This window comes from Lissotriton vulgaris, chromosome 1_1, assembly GCF_964263255.1.
Source record: "Lissotriton vulgaris chromosome 1_1, aLisVul1.2, whole genome shotgun sequence".
NCBI lineage: Eukaryota > Metazoa > Chordata > Amphibia > Caudata > Salamandridae > Lissotriton > Lissotriton vulgaris.
In genome coordinates, this window is record NC_141685.1 from 73,252,645 (window position 1) to 73,273,614 (window position 20,970).

A 20,970-nucleotide genomic window follows, 5' to 3' on the forward strand; every position below is an offset into this window, starting at 1 on the left:
CGCAGTTATCCATCTTTTAACCCACGCTCATAGTTCAGTCCTGGCCTCAGGCTCCACAGGGCCAGCGGAGGAGGCCCGACCCACAGCAGGGACCACAGCACCCGTATTAAACCCCAGGTGAGGTCATTTATTTATTTATTTATTTTATTTGATGCTTTTTTATGAAAGCGCAGATTTTACCCGAAGGTGTCAGAGCGCTGTACTATAGAACCAATTACGTTACATGAGAGAACTGTTACAGGGAAGGAACAAACAAAGGTAGCAGTCCATAGAATCAAAACAATGCAGGCAAAAGGAACACAATAACAAACACATCCACCACAGAATGTACAAACAAAAATATACATATATATGACCAATTACAATGAGTAAAGAACTTCCTGGCGGGGTCTGAAAGAGAGAATTAGTTCTGAAAGTGTCTTTGGAATAGAAGAGATTTGAGGTCCGCTTTGAAGATCTGAATGGAGGTGATGGCACGGGGCAAAGGAGGAAGCGAGTTCCAGATTCTCACCGCATTACCTGAGAACGATTGTCTGGTGCTAGTTGGGTCTCAAGCGTGCTGTCACGGCATTCATTTTTTTATTTTTTGTTGTCTGCATCGATCATTAGACATTATTATTTTGTATCAAAAATGTTCATTGACTCTCATTGGTGTATTTGGGTAACTATTTTGAAGGGCCTCAGCAAACGTTGTCATTTTTTTCACCTGAAAAGTCTGTGTGATGAGAAGATCACAATTCCGTTTTTGGCTTTCACCAGAGTAAACGGGGGCATCCCCGTCAATTGAAAGTAGCACAGTTTTTTTTTTGGTTTAAAAAATTTTTTTTGCATAGTTTTATATAGCGCAAATTTGACCCAAATCGGGTATCAGATCGCTTTACATAGCACCAGTTACGTTACATGTGGACACACATTCATTTTTGTTAGGCACGGGGAGATTAGGTGATTTGCCCAGAATCACAGGATGTTTGGCATCGTTACCAAGACTCGAACCAAGATCCCCAGGTCTGAGGTCGAGCGCCCTAGCCGTTAGGCCAACTCCTCTCCCCACAGTGAAAGAACACACTCATAGTCAGCACTACCAACTGCGCCTAATTGCTACCTAGGCTTGGGCATGCACAGTAGAATCTGATTTGACTAAAACTCCCCCAAATATGTCTCAACCTCACTAGGGCCTCAGTAACCAGGTAGCGGTCAGCCAATGTCCATCAGGTAAGCAAGCATTGGCATAGTCACTAGGTCATACCTTTGGGACCTTATAAGTGTTTAGTTATCCAGCACAATATCCTTGGTGCAACAACATCAACTGTTGCATGGCTAAACACGTATAAGGTCCCAAAGGCGCGACCTATTGGCTATGCCAAGGCTTGTTTTCATTGGTTCCTGTTTGTGCCTTTTAGAGATGCATGCTTCTGTTTAGTCCTCGTGTCTAACTACGACTGCCTTTTGGTGATCTAGATCACAGGTACTCACATTTTCCCGGGGGCAGCAAAGTTTGGGCTATGCACTTTACAAATACATAAACATCTTATCACAATGCATTTAAGAATAAACAGACTCACTGAAGAAATGTTGCAAAAATGTAACTGAATCACTCAGTAACAAAGAATGACTCCACTAGCCTGTCTGCTCCGACACTTCTGGAAAGTTAGGGAAGGATTAGCAGAACAAGCTGCTTTTACCCAGAGCAGTGAATGAAAGTCTGCGCATAAAAAGCAAGTTACATTGCTATATTATTTAGACAGAGAAGGTTTAAAACAATATTACACTTTGCCATGATTAGAGTGTGAAGCATGATAATACAAAACGATATGCAATTCCAGGTTACAATATGAATACTTGACATCCTTCATTTAATTCATTCTGGCCTGAGAGGTCCTGACAGTCTGGGGGAAGGAAGGCGTCCATGTTTTTTGCAGGGGGGGTAGTGGGGGTGAGGGCTCACGTTTTGTTACACCACTGACCTGCACATAAACTTAATACACAAAAAGTTGTGAGCCTTCTCTTGTCACTGTGCCTCTCAGAGAGCTCCCAAACCTGGAAATTAATTATCTGCTAACTGCAGGAACATGAGTTATCCACAGAGCACTGTCAGGGAAAGCCATTAGCAGCAGCTAACTTAAAGAAACACTTCTAATCCCATTCAAGAGTGAGAGGACTGAAAGTAGCTAATCCAATCCCAATCCAAAAGACTTTATTCGGATAGCAACATATCCATAAAAGTAACAAACGTACAGGATAAAAACCAATAGAAAAATAAATAGATAGCAATCTCCAATCCATTATGTAGCAAAATACAGTAAACCTAGGTAAATCGCATATTGTGAATAGTACAATACGATTGACTTCATAGATCGCACATAGATTTCCGTGCACCCGTAGCTACTCTCAAAAAGTTGCCAATGCGCAAGATCAATTCAACATTGTCCAATTTAAATTTGCAGTCAAGAGCGTCTGTTAAATCAATAGGTGACATTTTTTTAAAATACGGAATTAGCAACCATTATGCATATTTCATATAGTATCTACTAAAGAATAAAAAGAGTAAAAGTGTTTGACCGCTGTGACCATCACATAGACATGGCAGGGAGTCACGTTTTGCGTTATAACTATAGGGAAAACAAAGCAAATATCTTACTGTCCCAGCTCTTAGACGGAATAGGTGGCCTCTCTCCCATTGAGACATGGGTAGTGCAATATAACTTGGTAGACAATGCTCAGGATACGCAACGGATATACATTTTGCACAAGTTTGATTATTCAATTCCCTTTCTAGTCTTTCCGCGCTATAAAGTGGGTACAATGCTGTCTTTACAACTTTTTTGTCCATTGATACAGCTGTGTTCGAATTAGCAAACAGTCTACCAAGGTTATCGCTTTCCAGACTCTTGACTACCCCAGGAAGCCATGGAATATCTATCCCTTTCTCACAGCAAAGACTGCCATCTATTATGTCCCTTGTGAGAGAAGCCTCGGGATTCTTCATTATGGATAGCCAAAATAGTGCAGGGCGGGCCCTTATGATGTCTTCAATGTATCCTAATTTCAGTTCACCTTGACATATGTACAAAGGGGTGGAGATTGGAGCGCCCAAGAGTTTTCTACAAAATCTATTTTCCTCTGATTGGACGCAAGAGCATTTGGCAACACCCCATACCTCTGCCTCATAGATAGCTATTGGTACTCACAGGATCTTAAAAATCTTTAAAAGGGCTGGAATTGTTCCCCATCTTTTAGGGCGGAGGAGACTGAGGATTGAGTTAAAAGCCCTCGAGAACTTACTTTTACAATATGCCAAGTGTTCCCACCAGGTGCCGTTCGCAGCGAAGACCATTCCCAGATAAGGTAAAGTAGCAGTGCAAGTTAATTTTTGGTCGCCCACAGAGATCAAATTTAAAGGACATTTCCTTGGCCCACAAGGCATTATAAAAGATTTATTACATTTTGTGCATAAATCTAGGCTGAACATAAAATCTGTGAAACCTCGAACTAAAGTGCGTAGTGCATTTGGTGTGCGACCAATTAAAACCGCATCATCTGTGTATAAAAGCAATGGGAGAGGCTTGCCTTGAATTCTGGGAACATCATTAGTTAGTGTGATCAGTGATTTATATAAATTGTTTATATATATGATAAATAGAAAAGGGGCCAGAACACACCCCTGTGTGACCCCTCTATCTACACTGATGTCATTGGTAACTTCTCCCCCACCGCCAATCCTGACCCTCGCTTTCAGGTCCGTATGGAGATAGGCCAAAAAATGAACAAGGGCCTCATCCAGTCCATATTCTAAAAGGATGGACCATAGACTGGACTTATTGACAAAATCGAAAGCTGGGGACAGGTCCATAAAAGCTAAGTAAAGTGGCGAGTGCTGTGCAATAGTGTACTTCCCTATGATCAAATTAAGATTAAGACTTTGCTTGTTTGTGCCAACTTTACCCCTGAAACCTAGTTGGCGTTACAGTTCATATCTCATTCCCCTTATTGGATTTTGTCATTTTAGTGTCATTTTGTTCAATACACTTTACTTTATTTTTCTATTTCGGTTTGGGTTTTTTATTGTTTTGCATTTTGACTTTTACTTGTTTGGTTTCTGCCTAAATGTTTTACATATTACCTTAAGTTAAGCCTGCCTGTTCCGTGCTTAGGTACCAGGGGGTTGATCTTAGGTTAATTGAATGGCTTTGAAAGTTCACTCTGACAACTGTTCTGGTTGTGCCTCATCTACCGCAAATAATAATTCAGTTTCTTACAGAAACTATCTAAAATTATCTGCAAAATAGGCAGTTGATAACCTACCAGGGTTGAAGCACCATGTGGACAAATTGGAATATAGTATTGTGTGGCAATAGAACCTCTAAAAAACTTCAGCTTGCAGACGAACCAAGAATCACTCTTGAATGTAACCACTTTTTAAAATAAGGTCCGTATGGAGATAGGCCAAAAAATGAACAAGGGCCTCATCCAGTCCATATTCTAAAAGGATGGACCATAGACTGGACTTATTGACAAAATCGAAAGCTGGGGACAGGTCCATAAAAGCTAAGTAAAGTGGCGAGTGCTGTGCAATAGTGTACTTCCCTATGATCAAATTAAGATTAAGACTTTGCTTGTTTGTGCCAACTTTACCCCTGAAACCTAGTTGGCGTTACAGTTCATATCTCATTCCCCTTATTGGATTTTGTCATTTTAGTGTCATTTTGTTCAATACACTTTACTTTATTTTTCTATTTCGGTTTGGGTTTTTTATTGTTTTGCATTTTGACTTTTACTTGTTTGGTTTCTGCCTAAATGTTTTACATATTACCTTAAGTTAAGCCTGCCTGTTCCGTGCTTAGGTACCAGGGGGTTGATCTTAGGTTAATTGAATGGCTTTGAAAGTTCACTCTGACAACTGTTCTGGTTGTGCCTCATCTACCGCAAATAATAATTCAGTTTCTTACAGAAACTATCTAAAATTATCTGCAAAATAGGCAGTTGATAACCTACCAGGGTTGAAGCACCATGTGGACAAATTGGAATATAGTATTGTGTGGCAATAGAACCTCTAAAAAACTTCAGCTTGCAGACGAACCAAGAATCACTCTTGAATGTAACCACTTTTTAAAATAAGGTAGTCAGGAAAGTGTGGCGAATATATTGCAGCTCTTTGCATTTTGGCAGCCCTAAGCAAATTTGAGAACAGAGTGGATGTCTGTAGCAGAGACGAGTCTGTTCACCCAATGTGAATGGTGATTTCCGCTTTGCTGATCTGCCTGAAGTTGTGATGCTGCTGACATTAGCGTGTCTGCTAAAAGCGATGGCGTGACTGGTGGAACTATAAAGCCAAATAAGAGAAAGTTATCTTCCGACACCGCAGTCTTCGTGACTGAGACCAGTAACACTGAAGACTCTGAGACTCACAGCCGTAATTTCTCTTTTCAGAGCGTTATTGCTGCAGATGGAGTGAAGCCAAGAAGTAAGCACATTACTAAGGTACCAACAAAGTTTAATATTGTTCATTTGTATTAACTGTTTCTCTTTTGCAGCATTTGGAAATGCATTTTCTAGTTTTGTTGCTTTTTCTTTAGTTTTTTATTGTAGGCTGTTACCTTTGGTTTAAATGGAAAGATGTTTTAGTGTGTGACCTTAATGCTGAAGTTTGCATTTTATTACCATCATTTGCTTACCCTGGAGAATCTCCAGGGTGTAGGAGGTTTGCTGTTCCAGAGTTCTTTCTTCAGCTTCTGGGCAGTTGTCGCTCTGTGGCAAACTGTGGTCCTGTTTCTCTGCTCTTCTTGTAGTAGCTCTTATCAGAGCTTCATCCTCCCGCCAACGATAATAAGATGCCAGGCATCACCCAGCACACAACACAGACTATGTTGGGTTAAGTCCATCTGCTCGGTGAAGTTAGAGCGAAGATAAAGTTCTCCGGACCTATCAGGCTGTGAATGTAACCTAAGGGCTTAAGATGAAATGTAGAGCTTACCTCCTTCCTGAGTGGCTCCAGACTGCTGTCTGCAGACCCGATAGCTGGCAGCACCCTGGAGTATGTATGTATACATAAGATTATGTTGGAAGTAACCTGCAATATAGTGGCAGGCAGCCCCCTGCCATAGAGTAGGATTTCTCATAGTATTTTATTTCCTGACACATTAATGGAGATTGTCTTTTAACAGGCAGAAGCATAACACTGACCATACATTTTCCTGGGTCTGACTTTAAAATGACGTACACATTAGGAATGGCATTTCGTTCTGCTGGAATAATAACACAAGTTATCTTGCACTCTATGTTGTTGTATGGATTGTTGGCTGCAATGCATTCCATGTTTCATTCAAACATGCTTTCTACAGGGCACATACATGATTTGCTGCTGTAGAGAAATAATTCTCCTGTGTACTGTGGCAGACTCTGAAATATTGAAAAACTTCATGATTTCTCTTTCAGCACTTCATAGTAAAACCTTTAAATTTTTGACTCAATCATTTGGCAGAACCATAACTTAGTACCATTAAAATAGTTGTGATGGGGAACATTCATGTGGGGTTAGGACTGGCTCGACCAGAGTGCTTGCTGACTTGGAGGAGCATGGAGTTGACCACCTTGCCTGGTCTGGTGTGTAACCAAGCTAGCGATGCTTTGCTGCAGGCTCATTTGCCCTGATAGCTGGTCAACAGTTTGAGGAGGAGGAGGAGGCGAAGAGCTGGCTAAGTGTGCCATGAGGCTGGTAGTTCAGTACATCCCTGAGAAGTGAGCTTTGAGTTGATGTAGTGTTCCTCTTATACCACGTGCAATTCATCCTCTCCGAAGCCTGTAGAATCCCTGGGTGTGAAGGGCGGCTGATTCTGATTGGGTGCTTGATAGTTTTACAGAAACTCATGTTCTTGGTTGTTCATGTTTGTCAGTAGTTAATGAAACACGCTTAGGGGTTTTATCTCTTCAGTGACACAAACTGCAATAAAAGTTTCTTTGTCATTGCAAAAAAATATGAATCGCCAAAGAGCCTCTGTAGGTCAAAGAATGGAAGGGCTGGTTAACTGTCAGTCATCTCACTGCTAAGCAGAGCCATGTCATGCTTCTCCCTCACTCAGGCCTCTGATTTTGACCAACATCACTTAGAACACTGGGACTTTAGAGCCCATCCTTTTAATGAGGAAAACAAAACTACAAGTCCCATAAGCAATAGTGGTAGAACACAACATCCTCTGTCCTGCTATGCTCATCCGGCATAACAACCTGGGACAACAACCGATTCAGCACACCCAGTTCAATTTTTTAAGTATTTGACACAATATTGAATTTATAACCTTTTGTTTTTAATGAGGAAAACAAAACTACAAGTCCCATAAGCAATAGTGGTAGAACACAACATCCTCTGTCCTGCTATGCTCATCCGGCATAACAACCTGGGACAACAACCGATTCAGCACACCCAGTTCAATTTTTTAAGTATTTGACACAATATTGAATTAATAGTCTTTTGTTTTTTATGGTCCTGAGTCACCAGAATACTAAAAATTTGTCTTTTATTTTCAGGGTCAATTAAGTAATGGTCACCAGCTTGGAAGCTCTGTTAAATCTTCAGTATTTGTCATTGATCTCCACATGTGGCTGGTTTGGGTCTGCCCCTGCATCGTTCCAGATAACTCGCACAGGTAAGGAGCTTGTAGCAGCAACATAAAACAGTCAAATCACTGTATACTGTTTTCGGAGTTTCAGTCCCAGCGACATTATCTGTAACTGAACGCAGACACCCTAGGAAGCATGTGTTTTTAAGACAAGTTGCGTTCACTCACCTGAAGGTGACCTGCTTCATCATTGGGTTATACTCCTCACCAGGCCGGCGCTACAATGCTTGGCGGGCACCACTACAGGGCACTTTGTCGCACATCTTTTATTAAGTATGCCGGATGAGCATAGCAGGACAGAGGATGTTGTGTCATAAGATGTGAGATTGGTGAAGTCTGTATATAAGATCAACTATCGACCAGTTGCCACAATATAGTTAACCCCTTTGCTGCGGCGGCTATTCGGCCGCATCGCTAAGGGGGCGGCGCAGCGCTCACACGCTGGTGACGGCAGCGCTCCGTCACCAGCCTCGGGTGAGCTGTGCTGATGACGCAGCAGTTCCGTCATGGCCCCGCCTGCTCAATAGAACGCGCCGCGCAGGCGCGAAATCAGCTCCGCGCAGGCGTGTCGGACGGGCCATGATGGAACCGCTCCATCATCAGCACAGCGACACCGCGGCTGATGACGGAGCGGTTCCGTCATCAGCATTGATGCGGTTAATGTGATCTTCCTGGTCCATGTTGAGATTAAAAACAGTGGCAGAGAAATTGAGGAACTAATGGCTCCTATCACTGTGTGAAAGTGTCGATCACCTATGGGCCTGCTGGTAAGCTGGGGTCTATACTTCAGGTCAACGTTTTCCACGCCTTGTGTAGTCATGGAGCAATCTGTTGTCATTTCATCAGGACCAATTATGTGAAAATGGGTAAATGTGACCTAATCTTCTCCACAGCGTAAGGAGCTCTGTAGCTCAAAGCCCTGCACCGTGCATAGGTGATAAGGTGCCTATTACCATCTTACTACCACAGGTGAGCGCTGTCTAAAAGAGTGTACTAGATACGGTAACCCTCCTAAAATTCAGGACATATTGACTTATCCAATAGCGAAGACGCCCCATCAGACGGCACCTGGTTTGAAAAGCACATGCTTCCTAGGGTGCCAGCGTTCAGTTAGAGATAATGTCTGTGGGACTGAACCTTCAGAACAGTATTCTGTGAGTTGATTAAATGAAAAATGTGTATTCTGGACTGCCATTTTCCTCGTCATCTCTTATGATATGTAAAATAAAACACAACACACCTGGAGGCCAACACATCTATCATACATTTAATGCAAAAATAGCAAAAGGCCAATCAAACTAACAAGTGACAATTGTCTTTGCAATGAGACGAGAGCATCCACCCTATAGCAAGTTGGAGTATATAATGCTTAATGTTGTGGGTAGTAAGAAGACGCAGGAAACCTGAGAGAAGTTGGTTGGAGAGTTTATTCCTACAGAAACGAGCCACCGCACCATACATTGGCACAGGGAAACTCCAACTGACCATAAGCAGAATTAGAATTTAAGCAGCACCATGACAACTTCATAAGTTCCATGAAAGAAACAGAGCACTCCAACAGCACTCCAACAGCACTCCAACAGCATTCCAACGGTGAAAATAAAATTGTCCCACCCTACAACCTCCTCACCTTGAGAAATGTCTGAAGAGACTGCCGCGGGGAAAATCAATTCCCTTTAAACTTATAGCTGTTGGAGAAGGAAGTAGGGTCATAAGGTTAAATAGCAAAAGGAAAGGAGAGATTTAAACACGATCTTGGTCGCAGAAATTCATCTTTCATTTCATATTTTTTTTAAAAACTCGAAGCAGTGGCTCGCTTTCTTGTTGATCACAAGTCCTCGTCGCCAAAATAATGTTGTGGGTCGTAAGAAGACGCAGGAAACCTGGGAGAAGTTGGTTGGAGAGTTTATTCCCAGAGAAAAGAGCCATCGCACCATACACTGGCACAGGGAAACTCCAACTGACCATAAGCAGAATTAGAATTCAAGCAGCACCATGACAACTTCATAAGTTCCATGAAAGAAACATAAAAGCACAAGCAAATACAACATTAGTGTTACACAATGTATTTTATACCCTTTTCTCCTAATACAAGTCAATAAAACATGAACATGTGATAGAAACAGTTACTGAAGCTACACTAATGAGTAGGAGGAAGGATCTTCTCTCAAGAGGAATGTGAGGAGTCTGTGAGGTGCAGAGTTCGTGAGGTGCAGATAAAAGATACTCAGACAAGTTGCAGAATTCACTGTTTCTGGAAATAACACTTCTGTTTGTCAATGTTCAATTTACTACAAGATGCAGGAAAGTGTGCAGATGGACATCACTAAATAAAATGGTTCTGGGCCCTAATAGAATCATATTACTTTGCAGGCATATTAAGGCGAACAGATACATCAAAATAATATAAGAATATTGTAATTTGGTTATGTAATATATCAATGCACGTTGTGGCATTCATGTGTAACCAATTATCGGTATTAAAGAAACCAGTATATCCTGTTATGCTTTCTCAATTCCTTCTTCCTAGAGGCCACCACTGCTGCTAGCCAGCTGTATTCAGCAGTGCCTCCTGTGACCTGTAATCCTGCATTTAATCAATACCAAAGGTTGTCAATGCTTCTAGCCAACTCCGGTCACTGGTGCCACTTGCACCACACCACCCTTGGGCCTGTTATTCTTTTAGCCAGCTCCAGCCAGTAGTGGCCCCTTGGACCTGTATGTAAGCCTACTAGCCAGCTCCTGTTAGTACTGTCCCCTGGGACCTGTTATCATTCTAGCCAACTTGAGTCATTAGTAGCACCTTGGGACTAGTGATCATACTAACCAGCTTCAGTCAGTATTGGCCCCCTGAGACCTATTATCCTGCTAAGTAACTCCAGTCAGTAGTGACCCCTGTACCTTACATCCTGCTAATCTACAAAACCAAAGGTCAACTCTACTGCAAACCAGTTCCAGTCAATATTGACATGCATTGTTAGCCTGCTTGTCATGAATACCAGAGGCCAGCATTGTTGCTAACCAGCTGAGACCTATTATCCTGCTAAGCAACTCCAGTCTTTAGTGACCCCTGTACCTTAAATCCTGCAAATATTCAAAACCAGAGGTCAACTCTACTGCCAACCAGTTCCAGCCAATATTGACATGTATTGTTACCCTGCCTGTAATGAATACCAGAGGCTAGCGTTGTTGCTAGCCAGCTCCAGTCACCAGTGGCCCGTCACATATTATCCTCAATAGGATCAATACCCAAGGCCTGTGCAGCTGCTAACCTGCTCTAGTCAGTAGTGACCTCCCAGACCTGTTATTCTGCATATAATCAGCAAGGCTTCGACCCTAATAACACTCACCCCACATCCTTATGGTATATTAGCAATATAATTAATTTACATCATATGGTAGGTACCGCACTATATCACACGATCCCAAAAACAAAGAAAATCAAAAGTTGCCTGACGGTTCAGCACTCCACCTTGTCAAAAATGACCAAATCACACCAAGCATTATAGCCCGCCACATCACATGGCACACTCAGACACAACATGACAAGATACCACGGCAGGGATTTGGGGCCATTAATCCTCTGTTCGAGGCTTGTGTGCTGTAGATGCACATGCTTTTCATACTCCTGCCATCTTGTGTTGGGTCCGGATGTTTGCAAGTTGTTTAAATATTACCCCTAGATTTATATTCCGGCGTAAAAATTACCTGCACCACTCCTTCTTTTTGATCTGGGTTATTTAATTTAATTTGTTGCAGGCTATTTTCACCTTGAGCATGCTCAATTAACCTTCCATTATGATTACTAACAGTTTGAGACCATGATTGTCGATGTTTATGTAACTGCTTCGTTTCGGTTCCCAGATCTTCCAGGTTTTTAACAAATCTCTATTCGTTTCATCCCCTCTGATACTCTCACTCTTTGCTCTATTTGTTGCCAATTGTGATGGCTTATTTTCCACCTGTTTATTATATTCCTCCACTTCCACCAATTCTAAGGACTGTATTTTCCCATTCTCTATCATTTTTATACTATCAGCTTGATTGTTTAGGCATTTATTTTTCATAACTGCTTGTACCTCCAGTAGATCCTTATTAAATAGAGGGTAAAAGGGTTTTGTTGGAGACATATGATTACCCTCACCTTCACAATATGATATTTGGTCATGGTTGTTTCCAGTGTTCAATCTCACTATATCTGATGCATTTGTACTTTTTTATACCTTCATGAGCTTTATTTCTTGCTTTCCGTTGTTTTTTCCTCTGTCTTTTTGATAGATGAACTTCCGGAGATGCGTCTGTCATTGTTGATTGTGTCGAGCATAGGTTTCTCACTTCTTGATCTTTTGTTTTATCATCTATTTTTTCTTTAACAACTACAGTATTGTCTTTACATTTTATTGTACCTTTAGAGGGGCAGTCGGTCTTGATGGTTTGAAATCCCACATTAGGAAAATTCCCTTTTACATCGTCAAATATTGTTTTTAAAATATCCGGAATGGTAGCTAGTTTGTTAATTAGTGGGGCACAACTACACTCTGCATACGTAGATATTGGCTGGGATTGTGCCCTTACTATTAGATTATTTTGCGCTGTTATCTTCTGCTCAATTCCGGTAACAGAGGATGCCATAGGGCTTGAGATCTATTTGGACCTCCTTTTTGTTGGACTGATATGTTAAAGCTTCCAGAGTTAATTGTGAGGTTTTGAAGAATAAATCCCAAATTGCTCCTGCGTTCCCACTTCCTGGTACCTAGGTACCTAGGCTATGGTGTTGCCCATTTATGAATGATAGGTCCTTATACTCCTCTTTTTGTGGTTCTTGAAAATGATGTCCCTCGTCACAAGAATTAATGAATTGTGGACTACTATTCACAACGTCTTTTTGATACGGAGTACTCCAGCGCTGCAGAGTTTCTGGGTTGATGTTGTATTCGTCCTTATTAATTTGAGATCTGTTATTTTGATTACATTTAGGCTGGTCCTGTTTCTTAACTGAATTTATTTTACACAGAGTAAGGTCCGATTTCAGTGAGGTATTGACTTCCCTTATGATTTTCACCCCACTATTTAGTTCATTTGGAGCTTCTTGCTATGGTTGATTTATTTGGCCCAAATTAGATGGTTCCCCTATCCTGTTACCTTTTCTGATTTTTACTTTCACTTCTATTGACATTGGCTGCCTAGTTGGTAGTAATTGCTGAGTATCTCCCATTGTTGGATTTGTGCATTTTGCGTCCTCTTGTTGTGAACGGCCAGTAAGTGGAATAGTTAACATCTCTAGGTCTGTTATTTGACCCCAATGGTTGGCTTGGCCCTTAGTTGAATTTGACATTCGTTCGACTTCAGCTTCAGACTCAGGGTGGCCTGGTTCACTTACTCCTTGCTTAGGGTATATAATATTTGTTCTACTCAGTGGTTTAATTGGAGTTTGAAGATCACATGAGTTAGTTAGCAATGTTAGCATAGCACCAGTTGGATCTTTCATAAAATCAAACTTTGACGGCGACTTTCCCAGTTTCCCAAATGTATGGACCTTAGATGATTTAAAGGACTATATGTCACCTGCCTGTTTTATTTTAAACATATCTAATATTAGTGTTTGTTGTATTTATCTTTTCCTTTTGATAGGAGGGAAAGGTGGCCGCTCCTTTCCTGACCTCATAATACACCCTCTAAGGTGAAGAAGTCTTGCTTCTTTCAGAGAATCAAAAGGGCCAGTGACAAGACCAAACAGTGCTTTGATAGGAGAAAATCACCTCTAAACGAAAACACCCCAAAGCACACCTCAGTACAGAATCCGCCTGTGCTGCTGGTTACTTATTTAAATAACTAATTAATTAATCAATTGATTAATATCTGGCTCCGGGTAGGGCTGTAGTCTAGGCATGCAGAGTAATTCATGGGTCAAGGGGTGCTTCAACAGGGTCAAAGTCTGTTGTCACTTTCCCCTTTGCATAATTTCGCAGATTTTGTATTACAGAGTTATTACAGACTCCAATGGCTCAGCGACTTAAGGACTGATCAACCTTAACTACTCGCCACACGCCACACACCTCTTGCCACTTGTCACTCACCACTCACTGTTCATTGCTTGTTCGTTACTATTCATCGCTGTCACGAGTACAAGGGAGAATGCTGGCAATCGTTCAGGGGCAAGATCGGAATCCAAAGCCAGTCCCTCTACAGACGGCAGATGTAGGCAATTCCCTCCACTCCTCTGCTCAGCTCTGCTCTGCTCAATGATTGGTGTATACGTAAAATCAGGCGGCAGTTCCCTGAGTTCTGAGGAATGATTGAAGCGTGCGATGTCGGACCATAGATGCGTCCATTCCTCATCGGAAATAGGACGGTGAATTAATTCTTCACACTTAAACATATACCGGGGGCGCGGGGAAAGCACTGTTTTAAGGAGGAAGCTATAGATAAATGAGATCACCCCTTTCATGTTAGCAGTCTTGGTGAGAAAGGCCTCAAATTTTGTGAGGTCGAGTAGCAGCCTCCCGTATCTGAGGTGTGAGGGCCCAGTGCATCAATTAGATATACTGATATCTTTCAGTGTTCTTCAATTCAAAGTCCCTTTGACATTGATCAAAAGTAAGGGGATCAAAATTGTGGAACAAATGTATTAGAGATAAGCAGCCTCCCCTTCTCCAGGCATCAAAAGGTCCCTCATGTTGGGCCGGGGGGAAAGCTGGATTGAAATGGATTGGAGTGAATGGGGATGGAAAAGGAGTCCACCTGTCATCGCCCGAAATTGAGTCCCATACTTTAAGAGTGGTGCGTGTGGGGCAGCTAAGGTCACCCTGGCAGCCGCCTTGAAGAGAAAGGAGGCTCCAGCTATTTCCCTATGGCACTCTCGTCTTTGGAGACTGCTTAGCCTGGCTGATATTTTCAGGGATAATTGTAAAAATTTCGAATTTAAATGGGGCCCCCCTTGTCTCCTTTCTTTCCCGGGGCCTTCCGTCTGCGGTGTGTCCCTCCACCATCAGTGCCCTCCATCTCTTCCAGTTTTGATCACAATTCCTGTGTCGACCAACCTCTCATTAGTATGAATACGCCGCCACCCCGGGTGGGGGGCTTTTTTTATTTTCTTTGTTCCTTGTTAGATTCATAATTACTTATCCCATGTTAGGATGAGTTTGTCCACGCTTTTTGGCTATTCCGCATACAACACCTCGGTGGAGCAACCTGGAGAAATTACAGTTACAGAAGGCCGCTGAGTTTTCTTTAGATCTATCTGCTGGCTTAGCAAAGTTGCACGATTTTCTTTTTTATCTCTCTGTCTCAGCTCCGGGGCACTTAGAAGCTGTATCTTTCATTTGGCTTATCTAATAAGAGGAGGAGCTGGTTTATATTGATCAATGCACTTTGTCCACCTGTTATAATTCTGTTCAGGCTTTCTGATCCCCTGCGTGGGACCAACAGATAATGTCATTTTTGCCTGTGGAAAAAAAATTATTAAACACATTTTTGACAAAAATCAAGGCTCCTCTGTGCCCTCTGTGCTCCTCTGTGCTCCCCGGTGCCCTGCAGCAGCCGCCGCACGAGCAGCACCAGCAGCGCCTTAGCACCGCGGTGCCGGCAGCGGCTGTTCCTGCCCCCACAGCAGATCAGTAGAACTTGAAGCGCCCGTATAACAGGACGCGGGTGCAGCGGGAGAAACCTTCGGGAGCGAAAACCGGTCACAAAACAAACCCAGGCAGGCGTCTCAAACTCCGCTCTGCTTGCTCGTCAACTCCTCCTCGGCTCGGCCCCTCGGCTCTAACCGAAATGCCCTGCACTCACCGCCGAATCACAGGCCGACAATGACTGTGAACACCAACAGAGGGAAGAATTGTGTGTTTCCCCCAGTTAGTAAAAAAAACCAGCATAAGTCTTGGCTGGTTCTGATGCACCCAGAGTCTTATGCGACTTTTCAGTCTAATTTTTCTGTCTGGAAAAAGATTGAGTCCTGGTTTTCTGCACCCAGTAAATCCAGGTGCAGAAAAACCTAACAACTGATAATCAGGTGGAATAAAATGAACACAAGAAAGTACGCCTTAATTTGATTCACATTCTGGAACATAGTTGAGGGATAGGTCGAGGCATAGTCCTTGCAGCACACAATAGATTTGCTTGAGGCAGAGGCCAAAACTCAAAACTCAGGAAACCAGATACAAGTAGGTGGTAACCCAGGGCAGCGGAAAACGCCTGTTGTCCGTGGAGGAGTCATTCCCTTCCCAGAAATCTGCATTACAAATTAATTAATAGTATATATTTTTTAAATATCTGTTTGGTGCCAGTCCATATGACTTTCATATCTGCCTTTGGGATTCTATGTTGCAACTCCATAGGGTACATGTATCCTTTGTGAGCTTAATAAAATGTTGAAAATTCTACAAATCCTCACTCCTACATCCAAGTACTCTCATGCTACCATTCTACACTTTGCTCTGTCTGAAAAACAGCTCAACATTTTCAAAAGTCTGCATTGATTTGGCTTGTAAATTATAATTTTGGAAATGTACATGTATTAACTATTTAATTTTAATACTATAGGTGATTAGGATTACGGACGAAGAAAGCAAGATTTAGTACTAAGCAACTGAATGTCAGTGCCATAAGAAGGATTATTTTGAAAAACTGGCGGACATCCAGCATTCTACGTTAAAACAATTTCCAAAAATCTAAGTGTGGCGAGGAAAGTACTATACCTGTAAGCGAAGTCTGTAATTTTGCATTTCATTAACCCAGAGCAAAGCCATATCTGTGCACACAGCATCAGAAATATTGTAGAAAGATCACTTCAGCATCTTCATCTGAAAGATTATCAGAAAGACAAATTGCCTCAGCATGACAGAATAACGTTCATCTAAAGCATCATGTAATTCTAGAGAGGAAGCACACACTGCATAAAAGAAAATTACAACAAAAGGTTCTTCTGGATACCATCAAAGAAAAGACACTGAAAGAAGACTTCGAAGCTGACACGTTAACAACCAAAAGATTGGAAAATCACCTTTGTTCAACAACCATTTTTAACCAGTTACGCAGGTTTGAGACTATCTGCCTCTGGATAGAACACAACGACCCACTCTGCTCACTCTTGCGAAAACCTTAAAAATTCACCACTTTATTGTGTTCATGACCATCTCAGATAGTTTCCTTTTTATTGTGTACTGTTCTGTAATTCTATGCAAATCGCCTCAAGATTATCTGTTGTGCAGGAGTGATATGTAAAACTGTTAAATATAAAAATGGATTAAAGGAGCACCGTTGCGCTATATCTAATGTAAATAAATCCTCATCCTCAGAACTACAAACCTTAACCTTACCCAAACATAGAAAGGGTAGAAGGAACTGATGTTCTGCGACTAATGATCCACAATAGTACTCTGCACGTTCAAACGCCCTCAGTTACTGCCATTACATCAGTGCAAAAAGGTACTTATCAGTTTAATCATTAAATATCAGACTAACACCTTATTACTACATTACTAAGAACCTATACAAATAGATTTGAGAAAAACTTCAGTCACAAATTAAGTTGCTGCCAGAGAGGCTATTACCTAAAGACTATTATCTGCTAGAAACATTTCAACAGGTGTTACAGGGCTGGTTCCAGACATATTTTGCTCAATTCAAGTGTTAAGAAGATTACACACAGACATTATCTAAACAAGCCCGACTCTAAAATCAGGTTCACTCTTACCGTGGCATATAAGCAAGAGAAACCTAAATGTAGAGGTATTAAGTCTAGGAATACACCTTATAAAAACACGGACTGTGAGAACAAATTCATTGTTCAAACCCGCCTCAATCGAGGGAAAATAATCGAAGTTGGGAAAAAAAGTTACTTGTGCCAAAAAAGATACAGCCATAAATCTCATCTCACTGAATTTGAGAGAATGCACACTGGGGGAAACCACTCTCAGTGCAAAGTATGCCAAAAAAGTTTCAGGCGTAAATCTTATCTCACTGAGCATATGAGAATCCACACTGGGGAAAACCACTCTCCGTGCAAAGTATGCCAAAAAAGTTTCAGGCGTAAATCTTATCTCACTGAGCATATGAGAATCCACACTGGGGAAAAACCTTATCAGTGCTCTGAATGCCAGAAAAGGTTTAGTATCAAACCGAGTCTATATCGACATGCATTAACCCACTCTGTGGAAAAGCCTTACCAGTGCGCTGATTGCCAAAAAAGTTTCAGCCGTAAATCTTATTTCACTGAACATATGAAAGTCCACTCTGGGGAAAAACCTTATCAGTGCTCTGAAGGCCAGGAAAGTTTTTGTAACAAAAGCGCACTCACGCGCCATACAAGAAGAACCCACACTGGGGAAAAACCTTATCAGTGCACTGATTGCCAAAAATGTTTCATTGACAAAAACGGTCTCACTCAGCATAGAAGAACCCACACTGGGGATAAACCTTATCAGTGCACTGATTGCCAAAAATGTTTCATTTACAAAAACAGTCTCACTCAGCATAGAAGAGCCCACACTGGGGATAAACCTTTTCAGTGCTCTGAATGCCAGAAATGTTTCAGTTTCAAAAGCAGACTCGCTGAACATACAAGAATCCACTCTGGGGAAAACCCTTATCAGTGCTCTGAATGTCCAAAACATTTCCACCGTAAATCCCTTTTAACTGCACATTTGAGATTCCACACTGGGGAAAAACCTTATCAGTGCTCTGAATGCCAGAAATGTTTCAGTGAAAAAAGACATCTCACGCTCCATATACAAACCCACACTGGGGAAAAACCTTATCAGTGCTCTGAATGCCAGAAATGTTTCAGTGAAAAAAGACATCTCAAGCTGCATATACAAACCCACACTGGGGAAAAACCTTATCAGTGCTCTGAATGCCAGAAATGTTTCAGTATAAAAAGTCATCTCACAGTGCATATAAAAACCCACACTGGGGAAAAACCTTATCAGTGCTCTGAATGCCAGAAATGTTTCAGTATAAAAAGTAGTCTCACTCGGCATACAAGAACCCACACTGGGGAAAAACCTTATCAGTGCTCTGAATGCCAGAAATGTTTCATTTACAAAAACAGTCTCACTCAGCATAGAAGAGCCCACACTGGGGAAAAACCTTATCAGTGCTCTGAATGCCAAAAATATTTCCGAGACAAAAGAAGTCTTTCTCAACATATAATAACCCACACTGGAGAAAAACCTTATCAGTGCCCTGAATGCCTAAAAGATTTCAAACTTAAATCACTTCTAACTGCACATGTCAGATTCCACACTAGGGTAAAACGCTATCAGTGCTCTGAATGTGACAAATGTTTCAGTGTAAAAAGCAGTTTCATTCATCATATAAGAACCCACACTGGGGAAAAACCTTATCAGTGCTCTGAATGCCACAAATGTTTCAGTACAAAACACAGTCTCATTCATCATATAAGAACCCACACGGGGGAAAAACCTTATCAGTGCTCTGAATGCCAGATATGTTTCATTGAAAAAAGCCGTCTCACTCATCATATAAGAACCCACACTGGGGAAAAACCTTATCAGTGCTCTGAATGCCAGAAATGTTTCAGAGAAAGAAAGACTCTCGCTCGGCATATAAGAACCCACACTGGGGAAAAACCTTATCAGTGCTCTGAATGCCACAAATTTTTCACTGGAAAAAACAGTCTCACTCATCATATAAGAATCCACACTGGGGAAAAACCTTATCAGTGCTCCGAATGTCAAAAATGTTTCATCCGTAAATCTCATCTCACTGAACATGTGAGAATCCACACTGGAGAATTTCCTTTATCAGTGCTCTAAATGTCAGAAAAGATTCAGAGGTAGAGATGGTTACAAGCGCCATAAGAAAACACACCATCAATATAATTCAGTGCTCTGATTGCCAGAAAAACATCAATTTTGAACTCAATCTCACTCTACATGAGCAGACGCACAGAGGGAAAAAACATCACCAATGCTGTGAATGCCAGAAATTCCTATTTGACAGGCACAGCCTCACTAACCATAAGCGACTCCATACGATGAAAAACCTCATGAGTGTTCTGAATGCCAGAAAAGCTGCAGAGAAAAACGCTATCTCACCATGAGAAACTCCACACTGGAGAAGATCCTTATGCCATAAAAGCTTGAATCTGAAAGACAGTGTTATGCTTCATGAGAGATCCCACTGTGGGGAAAAACCTTATGAGTGCTCGAAATGCAAGCAATGTTTTGGGTACAAATTACTTCTCACTTGACATGAGTGAACTCCCACGGGGGAAAACTCCTTATGTGTGTTCTGAATGTCAGATAAGGTTTAGTCTTGAATACAATGTAATTTCACATGAGAGAATTCACACTGGACTAAATAAAGCCTTATACAGGAGGGGAAAGCCAGAAACGTTATACTCAGAAAAGAGATCTCAGTGTAGCCATGTAGTGTTTTGAGGGTAGGGGTCAGTGTGGAGGAGTATGTTTAGGGCAAGCAGAAAGGGCCAGTGTTTTGTGGGAACAGATGATGGCAGTGTTTTGGGGAAAGGGGCTATAGTTTTCAAGGTTAGTGCGGTGAGGTTGGTGGCAGTGCTGTGGGGTAGGGTGCCATGGAAAAGGGCTAGGCTATTCTAACTCATTTTTGTTCTTGTGTAGAGTCTTGGAAGGTAGATTCTGATTGTTCTAAAGCTCTTGAGCTGTCTGATAACTACAATATACTCTTGCTGCTTCAAGGCTCCGGTCGGTCTGGGGTTCAGTACACTTCTGGAAACTCAGAACCTTGTGGGCTGGATCCATATTTTGAACTCCCACTTGAAAAGGGTGGAGGTAACATGTGTGCCCATCTCACTTTCACAATTTGCATCATGCCTGTCCTAGCTATCCTAGACAATTATTGCAAGTGTAAATCAATCAATCAGTACATTTATAGTGTGCACTACTCACCCGTGAGGGTTTCAAGGCGCCGAGGGTGGGGGGGGGAGGGGGGGGGTGGTGCTGCTAACGCTCGAACAGCCAGGTCTTGAGGTGTCTCCTGAAGGTGAGAAAGTTGTGGGTCCGTCGGAGGTGGGTGGGGAGGGAGTTCCAGGTCTTGGCGGCAAGGTAGGAGAAAGATTTGCGGACTGTTGTTGTTCTTCTGGTGTGTGGTACGGTGGCGAGGGTGAGGCTGGCTGAGTGGAGTTGGCGAGTCGGGGCGTAGAACGAGAGGCGTTTGTTGAGCCCCCTTTCACAGGACTGGCCCAACGGAAACTCTTTGTTTTTTAGCACATTTCTGGGTTTTTTTTGTGCATTTTTCAAAGTATTTGATTTTGGGGATATTAAGTGTTTACAACAGGGATCTTCAACCTCTTTTCTGTAGTGAGTGGCACTTCTAATCAGTGAGAATCTTGAGCTACTTAAGGCTTAACATCTCG

General features: G+C 42.0%; 1 protein-coding gene and 1 long non-coding RNA gene across 2 annotated transcripts; both read left to right on the forward strand.

Annotated features, from left to right (window-relative positions):
- The first annotated feature begins 5,424 nt into the window (after positions 1–5,424).
- Positions 5,425–16,880, forward strand: LOC147737366 (uncharacterized). Its single transcript, XR_015296653.1, has 3 exons — positions 5,425–5,478; positions 7,522–7,640; positions 16,155–16,880. It is a non-coding gene; the product is annotated as an uncharacterized LOC147737366 (long non-coding RNA).
- Positions 16,881–17,503: 623 nt separating this feature from the next.
- Positions 17,504–19,390, forward strand: LOC147737367 (uncharacterized). Its single transcript, XM_086926417.1, has one exon. It carries the CDS (start codon positions 17,504–17,506, stop codon positions 19,388–19,390), a length of 1,887 nt encoding a protein of 628 aa, XP_086782543.1.
- The last annotated feature ends 1,580 nt before the right edge of the window (positions 19,391–20,970 follow it).

Bases quoted from the DNA above. Each gene is read 5' to 3' on its own strand.
- LOC147737367 (XM_086926417.1), top strand. From the start codon at position 17,504: ATGCACACTGGGGGAAACCACTCTCAGTGCAAAGTATGCCAAAAAAGT.